General features: G+C 38.6%; 1 protein-coding gene across 1 annotated transcript in view; it reads right to left on the bottom strand.

Moving 5' to 3' along the window:
- The window catches only part of ANO2 (anoctamin 2), a 194,372-nt gene that overhangs the window by 89,476 nt on the left and 89,585 nt on the right, over positions 1 to 15,311 (bottom strand). The window contains exon 14 of the mRNA XM_075491534.1: positions 9,888 to 9,971. Coding sequence (XP_075347649.1) covers positions 9,888 to 9,971 — 84 coding nt within the window. The remainder of the gene's footprint in view (positions 1 to 9,887; positions 9,972 to 15,311) is intronic.

Below are 15,311 nucleotides of genomic sequence, written 5' to 3'. Positions count from 1 at the left end.
CCATCTCTTGTGAAGATTCTCTACTTTTGATTTTAGGTTGCTTTGACATTCAGTTAATCAGAGCTGACAAGTGAGTCTGCATATTTCAACTTTAAAGTGCAAGCTTTCACCAAGCTGCCTCTGAACTTAGAACTGATAGTCAATGATTGCCCCATAAGTAAAGGTGGGATCTCTTCCTCCTTCACCAGCATAGCCACTGTGCCTTGTTATACTGTCTGTCCTTACTAAGGAAAAATAGCCAGAAAATATAGGTAGTGATGTGAAACTAAGATGCAAAATGAGGATGGAGAAATAAAGACAAATGTTTGGAGGTGAAGTGGAAGAAAAGAAACAGGGGAAGGAGCAGAATAAGACTAGAAGAGGCCATGATAGGAGGTGAAGAAAACAGGAACTGGTACGAAGGAAGGAAAGGCTGAAACCAAGCAGTGAGGAAGTCAGAGTAGAGGAGGAAACAGATGCAAGAACTGAATTCACTGGGTGGACCCAGAATTCTGGGTAAAAAAAAAAGTCACCTGGCTAAAGGATGGCTTTTGTAATGCATTGACAGGAAGACAGAACGGAAGCTGTATTTTTGATACAGCAATTGTAATACAAAGCATTCTGTGTTATTAAATACTTTCAAATATTAAAGTAGGTTAATTTTTAAAGATCTATTTGCAATGTAAGAGGCAAGTATCAAAACTTTCAAAATGGTATTTAAGTTGTTTCAAAAAATGAGGTCCAACCTATTTTCCAAGCAATGCATCTCAATAAGAAAATCAAGCACAGAATCAAGCACAGGTCCAAAATAAGCAAAACAGAGTGCAACACTTGGTCCACTAAGTTTTCTATGCTTTCTCTAAGCCACTGTAATTTGTTATGCAAAGAAAAGATGGCAACTGGTGTCTGTGGGTTAGGAAAGACTCCAGGCTGATGTTCAAAGCACCATCCCGTTTTAAACCCATCAGGATGATCTTCACTGTTGTTTGGGAGGAAGAGGGGTTAGAGGGGAGGGGATTACACAGACTGCCACGCCAGTAAGGTGGCCATTTTAAACTGATTTTAATCATAAGATTTAGGCAAATTTGGCAATTGGGCCAAAGATAGAAGTAAACTTTAAAAACTTCTTGCACTCTGGCATCAGACGGTTGTAAAAGCTTTGTAACATCCTCCTTTGATTTTCTGGTTTGATTTCATGGAACTTTAAGAATAGAAGGAAGCCATGTAGAGGGTTGAATTTTGAACAGGTATCCTTACCTACAAAGGAATAGCTAAAGGCACGTACATACCACTCCATCTCCTAATGGTATGAAGAGGAGATGCACTAGAGGTTTCTTTTCACTGTTTAAAAAGGTAATATTCCATCTTTATTTGTATCATCAGTTATGCACCAGTCTCTGAGGCTAGAGTTGGAGTATGCCATTGGAAGCTGTTAAATTAGTCCATGATTCCAAACAAGCTTTACATTTTCACTATGCAAACAATAGGAAAGAAGCAGTGAATCTGGCATCGTGTATTAATAATTCAAAGTCTACTCTCACTAAATTCAGTTGTACAATACACAAGTGACATCAATAGGAGAAAAAGTTGACTTGAATAACCTGGTAAGAATTGAAGTTTATCTATTACATGAAATACCATGGTGTGAAGGAGCTTCTAAACACAATGCCATCTTATCCCTAAATTAAGTGAATCATGAAAATCAGCAGATCAGCAGGCAAGTATTTTTCAATTAAGCATGGTAATAGCTGCAAAAGTTGAGCAGTTCAAACTGTCTTCTTTAGCTCTTTAAGCTTGGAGTATGTGGAATTTCAATCTTCATGGGATGGATGCCCAAAGGAATTTAATGTAAATGCAGTTTATTTCTTTAAAATTGCAGACAGGATTGCAGTATGCATCAAATAAAAAATTCTTGGCAACTAGCTTAACTGACTGTTGTTTCCACAGCCAATTTGTGTAAATTTTGTCCCAAATCTGGGCTTCTGTTTTGACCTTGGAGATTAATAGCATGGAATTTACCCTATAAATATGCTCAACAGAAGGTAAAAAATATACTCCAAGATACAGGAGTTTGTCACCAGCACACAGAAAAGGGAAAATACTCTAGTTTTTTCTTAAGTTCAAGTATCTGCATTAAATTAAAACCCAGCAGACTTCTGGAGATTTATTTTTCAACCTGAGACTTTGCTGTAACCCTCTAAACTGTTATTATAGTCTTTGACTGGGCACAATGTGATAGTAAGTCATCTGCAGTAACTGCAGACTTAAGGACTAATACTTTATTACTTACTCAGGCAGAACTCCCATTAATTTCAAGTACAGATGAATAGAACCTGTAGGAATGAGTCTTTCCATTCAGTTTAATAGGAAAGAGACCTTCATCATCTTTAATGTTGTCAATAAGAAGCTTAGGCCTCAATTCAAGAAAGCACTTAATTGTATCCGTATTCAGGATGCTGAGGCATGTGCGTAACTTTAATCGTATGCTTAAGTCCCAGTTACATGATTAAAAAACACAAGTTGTAGTACTGCCCTAGAAAGAATGCTTCCTTGAGCCAAAATCTTAATAAGTAACACAAATAAGACCAACAAACAGCAGCCCTGCTTTCTCTCGTTTCTACGTTCAAAGCTCCCTTCTGAAAAAGACTACTAATTTTTATTTTGGCAGAAAGAATCTCACAAGAATTAGATACCTTTTTCTTAAAATCCTGGCTCTGATCTGCACTGTTCGGCCTCCAATAGTTGAATAAAATGCATCCAGTATTCCTAGTTAAATACTATTTTCATGTCTAGACAAAACAATGATGATTTATTCCTTTAGAAAAGATAAGCAGTGATTTCGTTTACCTATAACTTTGGAGAAGAGGAATGGAAGCTAGAGGAGCAGGCTGATGTCATTGCAAGGTTGATCTGTATCATTTCTGGAAGGACACCGAGATCAGGGAAGGGCCGTGACAACTGGAGAAAGAACAATTTTGTATCCATCTTCAAAGACAGGACAAAAGGATAATCAACCAATCACTTTGGTCCCTTGCAAAGTGGTTTTGAAACCCATTTCTGAACACATAAAGGAAAAGTAGGTGATTGCGAGCAGTCATTACAGATTTACCAAAGGTGAATCACGCCGCACCAACCTGATTGCTTTCTGTGAGAAAATGACTAGACTTGTGGACAAGAGGAGACTTGTCGATGTCATTTGCCTTGACTTCAGCAAAATACGAGTTGGGTGATCTGGCTCAGAGGGTATTAGCTAATGAGTCACTCTACTGGAGAACTGTAACAGCTGGAGTACTGCTGGAGTCTATACTAGGACTGCCCTGTTTAACATCTTTAAAGAAGGACATGGAGGAGGTGATGGAATGCTTGCTCATCAAGTTTGCAGATGACATCAGCTTGGGGAAGAGATCAGTCAATATGCTGATCAGTACATGGCTGTCATCCAGAGGGACCTAGACAGGCTGAAGGAACGAGTCTTTACGAACCTCATGAAATTCAACAAGGACAAATACAAAGATTTGCCTTTGAAATGGAAAACTCCTTGCAGTAGTACAGACTTTCTTGAAAAGGCCCTTTGGTGTCTGTGTAGACAGCAAGCTGAGCATGAGCCAGGAGTGTGCCTTGGCAGCAAAGGCCTGTAGCACCCTGGGCTGTATTAACCAGTGCCTACCCAGTGCATCAAGGGAAGTCATGACCTCCGCTTCTCAGCACTCATTAGCCTTCATCTAAAATACTGTGTCCAGAAAAAATAAATTGCTCAACTTATGTGAGTCATGCACAGAGCCCTGGAGCACTTGTCCCGTGAAGAGAGGCTGAGGAACAAGGCTTGGTCAGCTTGTTTAAGGATGTCATCAAGAAGACAGAGCCACACTCTTCACCATGGTGCATGCTGGGAGGACAAGAGACAATGGGCATAAGTTGAAACAAGAGAGGTTCAGGCTGGATATAATGAGAAGCTTTTACACCATGAAGACAGTCAGACAGTGTCCAGAAAGGTTTTACCATTTCTATCCTTGGAGGTTTTCAAGACCCGACTGGATAATACCCTGAGCAACCTGGTTTGATATCGTAGCTGACACTCTTTTAGGCAGGAGCTTAGACTAGACAAAATCCTGAAGGCCTTTCCAACTTGAATTATTCTATGTCAGCATATTTCTAAGCATTTTCATTCTTCATATCAAGAGTACTGGAAGAGCTACCTCCTTCTGAAGGCTGACTGGAATATAATGCTAAATACTGGAGCACAGAACTGTGGCTATACATTGGGTTCATTTATTTGATACAAATGAGAAAATCCCGCCTCAGATTTTCAGAGACACAGGGAGCAAGTGGGACATTTTTAGCTGCATTTATTACACTACTCCATACAAAGATAGCCAAATCCCAAGCCAACAACAGGGAAGAGGTTTGACCACACATCATATACCCTATAGTCAAAGAACCCACACATCTAAATAAGAACACACTGAAAGACCATGTCAACAGTTTTTGTATACACAAATTCTGCTTATGAATACTCTGGTATAAAACTGGTGTAACCCAGAACTCAAATAAACATTAAAATAATCAGAATTATAACATTTACCCTTCAAATGTGACTTGATCCAATTAGCCAACCAAATATTGGTACAATAAAGAGAATGAGATCTCTCTCTAAGATTATTGTCATAAGTGTCCTCATCCATCTTCAGTCATTCTCCATTTTTTATTTTCAAAAGTTAATGATGGAAGGAATAAGTTGAAAAGAAAGAAAAAAAAGATGAAATTATTACATATTACTCTTACTATCCCATATGCTTGGAAAGTGAAGTTATTTGTCAAAGTAAAGCAATGAAAGAGGCTGGAAAGACACTGGCCAGTTTAAGAAATACTAGATCAAAATTGGTGGTTTTATCGCATTAATAAGGTCCAATACATGCTAAAAAATTATTTTCTCAATATTAGTGATTGAGGAACTCTGGGTTTATTCACAGTTCTTTTACATTTCTGATTGTTTAAATTAGTATTTGTGACCGATCATCTTGGTTTCTTCTACAGAGTTACAGCTAATATATAAAAAAGATACTTTTGTTTTCCTTTAGTTAATCTTATCAAGGACTTGCTTAATAAAGAGGTGGGCTCCAACATCTGAAGTGTTTCTCAGGCCTTGTAGGAGATTTGCTTATGCAAAACTGGGTAACAAACTAACTAGTAGCGAGAATTACTATTTTGTGTTTCACAATGCTGAAATATTTAAAATATATATATGAAGTATTCATCAGCAATGTACAATTCTACTTTATATTTACCTGTATCATCCTTATACCAGAGACCTTCCTCTTCAAATTGGCTTGCTTTAATTCAGTTGTTAACTGAAACAATGGTTAGGAAAGAAATATTTATTTTGTTTCAATTACCAGCTGAATTAACAATTTAAATAACTTATTCTGCCAGTTTCATATTTAAAATGAATTAAAGGCAAGATAGAATGCCAGATTCTATAATTCCCAGGGTTTGCTCCAAGCAAGGACATGAGCCAAGAGACAAGTCCTTTTTTTCTATGAAGAACATTTTCCTTGAGAAACATGTAGAATGAGTTATTCGGTTTCCTGCCAAATAGGAAAGATAAGAATATATATGATGTTGCATCATGTTTGCCAGATCAGCTGGACATTTAATGAAAAGGAGTCAGGGCCTGATCCATCTCTCCCAGAAATGACCGGAAGGCTTTCTTTCCATCAGCTCCAGTGAGAGTTGGATCTAGCCCCATCTGCATGTTTTCAGGCACAAGACCAATTTTCATTTCCTGACCTGTGTGTATTTCCATTGAGAACATTACTATTGCACAGAGAGAGGAACAACTTATCAGAAGATTACAAACATCCAACACCTTTTTAAATTAACATTGTGCAGATAGAGTAACTTTACCCTATTCGTTAAATATTTCTATCCTCTTCTTCAATGTTATAGTGTATTAAACAAGAACAAAAAATAATATGAATTGCTTTATTACAAAAATTGCATCTGCTGTATTTACATGAATGTATTATCAGACACATGCATTCATGTATGCACACTTAAGGCTTCATCTCTGCTGCAAGGACAAAGAAGCCTTTTAATGTACATGAATCAAGAAGCTCGACATTGCAAGCCTTTATTTATGTGACTGCAAAGAATCAAATAGTGCTACTGATTATAAGCCAGATCATTGCAGGTTTCCATAATCAGTCCCTTAGAACTTGTCATTTTTTTTAAATGAATGTCATAATTCATAAGGATTGTCTGTTTATGCATTTGCTACCTAACCTGAGGCATTTCATGTAAATGTTTCAACTCCTTTAGCTTTAAATGAATTCTCTTCTGAAATAGTAGAACCTTAGGGTGTTATTGTAAGAGTAACTTCACACCAATCTTTTGTGAAGTGCTCTGAGCCCTCACAGTTTCTTTCCCACTCTCAAAATAACCAATAAAATATTTATTAAGGCAACCTGAATCACACAGGGTGGTGTAGGCTGAAATTTTGTTCTTTGTTTATTACAGTAGCGTAAATATCCTAAGTAGTATTTGTATAAAAGCTATATTCTATAACACAAACCCCATTGGGCAAGTAATACATTAGATCTGTAATACCTTCTATCGTGAGTCTCATCAAGCTGATTTGGAATTTGTTGCCTGGGTAGAGTGACTCATATGTTTACTGGCCCTGACAGGTGCTGGGCATCTTCCACACTCATTAAAGTTAATGACTTCAACAGCAGACAGGGAAAACTGTATGTTGAAGTAGGTTTCCTCTTAACAGGTATTCCCAAGTTATCATTCAAGAGATTTGTAAGCGGTGTCAATTTTCTTCTGCAATCACAAAACCAGCCCATAACCAAACCCCTATCCCTTCATTGCAAAAATAACCCAATTAGCTTCACAGGGACTCCTTGTTGGAGTAAGGCAAGAAAAAAAATTGCACTGTACACAGAGCTTTTCACATAAAAGCTCAGTTTCTTGCCATAAAACTAGTCACATCCTCACTGGAACAGAGGAATTAACATACTGGAAACAAGCCAGTAATTTTAAAGAAATATATGCCTTTAAGTAAAGCTCTAAATCAGTATTTTCGCAATAGCTGCAGCTTTGGCATCATTTCTATCCCAACAAGCCACAGCTGCTGAACTGGAGACTTCTGACTTCATATTAGATAAGTAATGAGAAGTTTTAGGCAGTGGTGCCAGAGCCTGTCCTTTGATATCAACACAGCACACTACAGTTGTTGACCAGATACACCCAAAAGATATGTCTCTAAATTACACTAGTTAGCTAAAAATATTCAGGTGAGAACTTCACAGAGACTTATGCATGACATTAGGCTGTCAACCAAGATATGATGAGACTGAGACCTCACAGGCATCTGTGTATTTGTACAAAACCAAGGAATTAGGAGGACTGAGTCTTTAACTACAGAGAGACCTCTACTTTAATGCCTGTCCAGACACTAGATCTGCACTATTAATATGACAAAGTCCTGTACCCTGGCTTCTACCCAACAAGACAGAAGTACTGAGCCAGAGACCTCACAGAAACCTGTGCCTCAATATTAACCTGCCATGAAAAGGCTCCTCAGCTAATGGTCTTGCAATGAGTATAACATACAGCCATCTGAAGGAGGAAAAAGGAAAGATTAAAACCCCTAAAAATTAGGCAGAAGAACTATTGCAGTCTTAAATACTCATCACTTTTAATGTCTAACTTTTCAGGATCTTCCAAAGTAAAATGTAATGGTACATTTCCACAGTTACATTAAACATAACAGTTCAATTAAAGAACTGGCATTTTTCCTCTTCAGCACATCTCACACAAACATTTCTTGCCCTTATAATATCATAAGACATTGAGGTATAAACAACTGAGCAACACATCTTCCAAACCCAGACTAATGTGTTGTTTGCTGGAAAGAATTTGAGAAATCAAAAAAGTGATTGCAACAGAATTAGTAACAAAATGTTGACTAATGGAAAACTGCTCAGAAATTTGGAATATATTTCAGTAGTTTGGGGAGAGATGGAGGTCAGTAAGCTGCAGGATGAATGCATTTATTAGAAATTTACCTTAATCAACCCAAATGAAATGTTCTACCATATGAATAATTGTTTGCTCCCTATGAGTGACTGTTTGATGGCAAATGTCAATGTACTTTATTTTTTAATGAAGTTTAGAAAAGAGATTGAGATGACTCTGCAAAACTTTTCCAGAAAATACTTAAATGACTCAATGAACTAAATTTTTTTTTTTTTCAAAATTACTTCAGAATTAAATATTACTAAAAATCAGGAGTTTTGCAGTTCAAAATGCTTACATCAATTTCCAAAACAGGATTTTGTCTCCTGTAAGGACATTGGAGAAAGTCTGCATACAGATGCCCCAAAAACTTGAAGCAAATATTTTCTTTCTGAGTGCTATTTTTCTATCCACATTGGCACAAAAAGTACTCGGAGAAAAAATATTCCAGGAAAGCCTTTCCCTTCTTGATGTCTGAAAGGAGTTCTTCCCATTTTTATAGTGCTGGATCTTTACATTGTTTCTCATTTTCCACCTATGCTCTTAGCATTTTTCATTGCTTTCTTTTACCGTAAATTAATTTCTAATGTATAATGCTATGATTTCTGTGTCTCATTTAAGCACAATAATCGTCTAACACTGCTTCATGACTACAAAAGTCTACAGCATCAATTGCTGACTTGTTTCCAGATTTCACTTCCTTTAAGTCAGAAAAATGTGAATGGCAGCAGCTGCTTTATCCGTCTCTTACAGACTTTGATCCCTCACTTGGAAGGCCTAGAGAACTGTATAATGTGTAAGGGAAGACCTCCCCATACTGCTTGCTGTGTGAGAGTCCCTGCTCATTTTGGGCAAGGTCCAAAGCCCATTAAAGTAATTGAGAATCTTTGGGAAGATTATCTTTGTGGAGTTTGGTTGGGCCCAAGGTGAAAGGAAGTCTTACTGAGAGGAAAGATTCACTGGAAACACTTCACAATCTTCATGGTGATCACCAGAAGAAAGGGATACTTAAGTTCTTTCATAAGCTGCAAGGCTAAATTTGTTGGACCAAAGCTGAAAACTGGAGTATTCTCCACTTCAGATACTGGTTCTCAATGTTTGAACGAATTAAACTGTTTCCTTCTACCTGGAAACTGGACACGTTTTTGGAATGTTCTGGTTTTGCTGGCGCATGTGGCATGCAGGGAATAAGCAATGGTTAATCAAGCTTAATGGACAAAGTCTACAGGGTGCTTAGGAAAATAGACCTTAGGTGCTTAGGTCAGGTGCACCTGACATAAGCTCAGGTGCTTATGAGCGCTTAGGAAATAGACCTCAATCAGCATCTTACAAGAGAGGATTGAGAAAAAAAGTGCTTGCTCTTAGGTTTGAAGTAGCTATAGAAAGCCTAAACACACTTCATCTAAAAATGATATACCAATTATTGTTTTTCCATTTATACTGGAAATGCTATCAAAACTTCACAACTGTGTAACTGCAACATGACTAAAGATGCCAATGTTACCTATGCAAATGAAATCACAATAATAAAAGCTGTTTTCTTGATTGTCCAGAAAGTACTGAAATTCTAGGTCATTGCTATAAGAATTCCTGTTGTGATTATCTTACTAATCATTCATCACTCTACAGATTAGATCTCAAACCACCTGTCAACCATATTCCTATGCAAATTGCTTTACTTTGCAGAGCTAGCAAAATGATGACCTCAAAGCCTTCAAATGGCACTGCAGGGCTGCATAACACCAGACCTCTAGCAAGCAACTTACAAGGCTGATTAAGAGCACCAAAAAGTGTCTTTTGCAAACTATCCATCACAGACAAAAAGATAATTAAAATATAACAAAACACAAATCCAATGTAAGTGAAAAAAGTAAGTTGTATCTTACTTCATTTGAATTTTCTGTTGTGATGGTTTTATTTTTCAGCACTTTCTGCAGCAGTTTGGTTTCATACTCTGGTCTGGGATGCTCCTGAAAAAGGAAAAAAACCCAACCAAATGTGTGATTATGATTAAGAGAAAAGAAAAAAAAAAAGTGCTGGTCACTTATTCACGATCCAAGCCATCAAGATGATTCAACACCACAGCACCTTTCAGACTAGGGGGATCGCTGCCTAGAGGTGTGGGATACATTATGGGATGCAGGAGAAGAGCATTTAGGGATTGCAGAGGACTTGCTATAGGATGTTTAGGGGAGGAACCAAAGGTGGGGAAGGGAGGGATCTAGGTCACTTGGGGAGGAACAACTGGGGAAAAATAGAGGGATAAGGGGACAAAAAGGGGCGGTCACATGTAAATAGTTTACTGGTCTGTATGGGGTCTGACCACCAGCAACGGGACTAAGTGCAGGTGTGAGACTGAGTATGTAAGCACTAGTGGAGATCAAGCTGGAGTAGCTGGCAAGTAGGTGAAGTGCCTGGGAGCCAGGGAGGTGTGAGTCTCTGTTGTGGTTTAACCCCAGCCAGCAACTAAGCACCACACAGCCACTTGCTCACTCCCCCCCGGTGGGATGGGGGAGAGAATTAGAAGAGTAAAAGTGAGAAAACTTGTGGGTTGAGACAAAGGCAGTTTAATAGGGAAAGCAAAAGCCATGCACACAAGCAAAGCAAACCAAGGAATTCATTCACTCCTTCCCATGGGCAGGCAGGTGTTCAGCCATCTCCAGGAAAGCAGGGCTCCATCACGCATAACGGTTACTTGGGAGACAAACACCATCACTCCTAATGTCCCCCCCCTTCCTTCTTCTTCACCAGCTTCATATGCTGAGCATGACGTCATATGGTATGGAATAGCCCTTTGGTCAGTTGGGGTCAGCTGTCCCAGCTGTGTCCCCTCCCAACTTCTTGTGCACCTGGCAGAGAATGGGAAGCTGAAAAGTCCTTGATTTACTATAAATACTACTTAGCAACAACTAAAACATCTCTGTATTATCAACACTGTTTTCAGTGCAAATACAAAACATAGCCCCATACTAGCTACTATAAAGAAAATTAACTCTATCCCAGCCAAAACCAGCACAGTCTCTAAGGGTGAGACCATGGTGGAGTTGGCTATCAGAGGGACCAGGGGAGTCCCAGCCAAATGCTAGAGAGACCACAGGGTCTGGGTGTCTCTAGGAGTGCGACCCACTGGAGTGTGTGTCTGTGTGTGTGTGCCTTCAAGGACCAGGGTGGGTTGGCTGCTGGGAGTCTCAGCCAGCTCTGTGGGAGCAGAATGTATGTGTGAGTGAGCAACTGGAGAGGGGCTGTAGTGTTGCAGGCTTGTACCTCTTGGCTGCCAGCAACTGCGGAGACTGGGGTCCAGAGGCAGCTACTGGGCAGACTGAGTAAGCTCAGCTGCTGGGGGGATCCACGTTGTACATATGTGCATATATATATTCTCACTAGCAGGCCTCCATCCTGCTCTGCCAGGGAGAGGAGCAGGATGAGGCCATTGTGCTGTCTGTATTTGTGTGCCTGCTGTGTGTGTCTGTGTGATCTGTGCGGCTGGCCATATATGCACTTATGTGGTGTATATGTGTGCTCTGTGTACGTATGCCTACTAGGAATACATGCTACAGGTTGGACCTGGGGGCATGGAGCTGTGGTTGCTTCGCCTCTCTTGGGCTGTCAGATCTGGTCCAGTTTCCCCTATCAATAACCTTTCAAGCTTTGCTTGCAAATTATGTTTTTCTTTTCCAAATTAGAGCATAAATTAAGTATGGTAGCACAAACTTACCAGGATTTTAAAGAGAACAGCTCATAAAAAAGACAAATGCCATGTATCCTCATTCCCGCCAAGTTCCGAATTCATTCAGAGTCTGGAATTTGAATTTGATGCCTCCCACAAAAAGGCTATTCCTATGGCATTGGTCATACCATCCATCCTTACTATAATTAGAACATGTGCTTATCAGCCCAGTCACAAAATCCACTTACTAATGCTTTTTAATGAATCTGATAGCTGTGAGGAGAACAAAAACCATTTCTTTAAAAATTAATAAATCCTCACGGACAATAGAATGGGGGTTGCATGGAACTTCAGCAGTCTTCCTTGGGGGATACATGTGCTGTTCATTTTCTGTTATCTGTAACATTTTCACTACATCAAACACCAACTTGAGCATTCTCTGTTGCACACCAGTATATAGACACAGTGAGGCTTCCAATGTATTGTTTATCCTGATCATGAGATTTTCCTGACACATTCAACAGGTATGTGAACAGACTATCATTTAAATAACTGCCTTAAATGAATATTTCCATATCTTTTTGAACTATGAACAAGTCATATGTATGTCTGCCCTAAAGGCATGTACCACAAATGGTACATGCATTCTACTTCTCCCAGGGAGTCTGGTACTAACATGGGAGGCTCGAGAGAACTTTTTTTCTCTAAAGTTCAGGTACAGCTATGCCTCTGAGACTCTAGCACTACGATGCTATACCAAACAAATATAATGAAACTGCTACCATGACAGCTTGTTTTACACTAGTAATTTCATGTACTACTGAAATTAATAAACCATGTTTTAAGGGTGCAAGTGTGACACTCTTTGCATCACAGACTTCTTTTACATTACTTATGCCTCACATAAAAATCAATACCACAATGAATGACATTCAGGAATCACTATAGCACTTCTTGTCACAAGGGTCACTGTTGTTATTGCTCAGAAAGTGCTATGAGTGTATGTGGAACTCCAAGAAATAATTAGGCACAGGTAATCTCTGACATTACTAAAGTTGATCAGCAGCAAAAACGTTGGTGAGCAGGATGGGGATAGGAAAGACAAAGGTACAACAATAAGTGTCTAAAGATGCTGTGGTCAATGCATGTATCTTGATGTTTTGTGAGTTTTCACTAGCTTGTTGATTTACATTAATTCGTATCATGCTTCCTTAGATAACGTTCACAGGTTACATGGAAGAAGTATCTTTAGACTGAAATGGAGCAAGGATGAAAGCAGGCATGGATGGCTACATGAGAGGAGACAGCTTGATGAAAGTAGGGAAATGAGGTAAATGAAGCTGTAAGAAACTGAGGAGATCTAATCACACTATGGGAGCACCTGCAGAGCTGGATTGCTTTCTTCCTTTTTTCTTATTTTATGCTAAGCAAAGCATTCTGGGACACCAGGGGCAGCTGCCAGAGGCCAGAGCAACTTTTGAAAATTGGCTTGAAAGGAAACAGGGTGAGAAAATTAAATGCCAAGAAAAACATTGTACTGTAACTTACTTTTTTGCTATTGACAGTTTTGCTTTGAGTGTATATACTGTTAAAATTTGGTCAAGTTGTGTTTAGTTTTCCTAGTAAGACATTTCAATGTCCTTTTAACTGCATTTCATACACCTACATCTGAATTGGAAAATTAGTTGATCTGTCTTCACTGAATCTGCCAAGTCATCTTATCCTTGACTGAAGAGACCACAGTGCCTCCTGGAATGCATGTATCTATATCTTCTTTTTATGATTATATTGCATGAAACTATTCTTTACAATACAGATTTAGATATACTTGACCCCGATCATATATACATCGATGTAAAGAACAACTCCACTCTGCTGTAAAAAGAGTGTGATTCAGAATTAATTCTTTGTCTGAAAATGGGAAGAGTTCTACACTTAGGACAATAAGCTAGAAATAGTTGTGATGACTTGAAGAAGGCCAAATGTCCATGTAGGGATAAACATGAATATCATGCTGGAAGTTTGCCGGTACAGCTGCCAGACACTTATTGAAAACCATGTAAGCCAAGGTACTTTGAGGCCAAATGAGTGCTCAGAGTTGAAAATGGTAATTCCCATCCTGAAAACAAAGAGCTAAATCATGAAATTTTTACTCAGACAAAACTCATATTGACGTCAGTGGGAATTTTCCCTGAGAATGGTCTCCAGGATTTGCCTCAAACCTACAACATGTGTATCCATAATACACTGCAAATTAAGGTTGTGTAGGTAATGATCCAGTTTGATAAGAATATATGAAAAGAACTGATCCCTCCTTACTTTCTCTTTGATTTAGGAAGAAAGTGATAATGGAATTTTACAAAGCATGCATGACAAACACATCTGGATTGCTAAGAAAAAATAGAACCTTAGAAACTATCCCAAATTAACAGACCAAAGGAGTTATCAGCAAAAAATAAGCCAACCCAATGCTTCATTTTTAGATTTTAAGGAAAGTCAAAGAAACACTGAGAATTCATTGAACAGTCTTATCCTAATATGCTGAACACAAGCACAGCAGCAAAGCAGTGCACACTGGTAGGAAGGAAGGTTTCCACAAATGAGAACTGGAATGATCCATGTGCTGCCCTAAATCAAGATGGAAACTTGGAATGAACAGAACAGAGAGCCCAGCTGCTCTCTGCTGCAAGAGGGTTAATTATTACAAACCAAGGACTAAAATCCTCTATTTCTTATAATGATGACATAGTGGGGGGTGGGGGGAGAAGGCTAAGGAAGAGATTGTCATTCACACCAATGATCTGTTTAGATTGTCCTAGTAACGGGATGCTCATCCAAGGAAAAGTACTTTTATATCTCAGCACGTATGAAGGGATCACTGGTGGATGTTGACAATCTTTTTAGTCCAGATCACCCGCACAATAAATTTGATTTACGTAAAATTAAAACAAAAGCTTGAATAAGTCATCTAACATTATTACATGTTTAGGGATGTTAAAAGACAAAAGCCACTGTACAAGTACATAGGAACTCAGCTATCAAAGGTATTGTAAAGCAACATAAAACTGAAGCAGTCAAAACAAAAGAAGTCATAAGGTAAGTTATGGAAACATATTTGCCAGATAGGTAGATAGATAGATATAACGCCTTTGTTCCCATAGAGCAAGACCAGTAGTAGTGCTTCAGAGAATTACCTTCAAAATTAAATTTTGACATATGGCCTCAGATTTTTAAGTGCCCTTAAGATCAAACAATCAAATGCTGCCATTGTAATGGCAAGATATCACATTTTGTGGGTAACTGTACCAGAATATAGCATCTTTTATTTTTGTTCATTATTCAATTCAATTTCAACCCATTTAAATACTCCTACATTGGTAAGTGGAATTGTGTGAAGCCAGATGTCCCTTAGACTACGGTATTGAAAATTTTGCTTAACACTATTTTTTCTATGGCATGATAAGTGACTGCTGAAAGAAATGAGCTGACAAACATAAAGAAGAAACCCAGCTGTAAAGTTGGATGCTAGCCCATTAAAATGGGGCATCACCCAGCTTGTCAGTGGAACAACTTCCAACTTACCTTATTGCTCTAACTTTGATAAAATATTACCTGGACTCTAGAAAATTTAAAAAGTCTGTGC

The sequence above is a fragment of the Mycteria americana genome, chromosome 1, assembly GCF_035582795.1.
Source record: "Mycteria americana isolate JAX WOST 10 ecotype Jacksonville Zoo and Gardens chromosome 1, USCA_MyAme_1.0, whole genome shotgun sequence".
Lineage (NCBI taxonomy): Eukaryota > Metazoa > Chordata > Aves > Ciconiiformes > Ciconiidae > Mycteria > Mycteria americana.
This window is presented reverse-complemented; position numbering and strand designations above follow the sequence as displayed.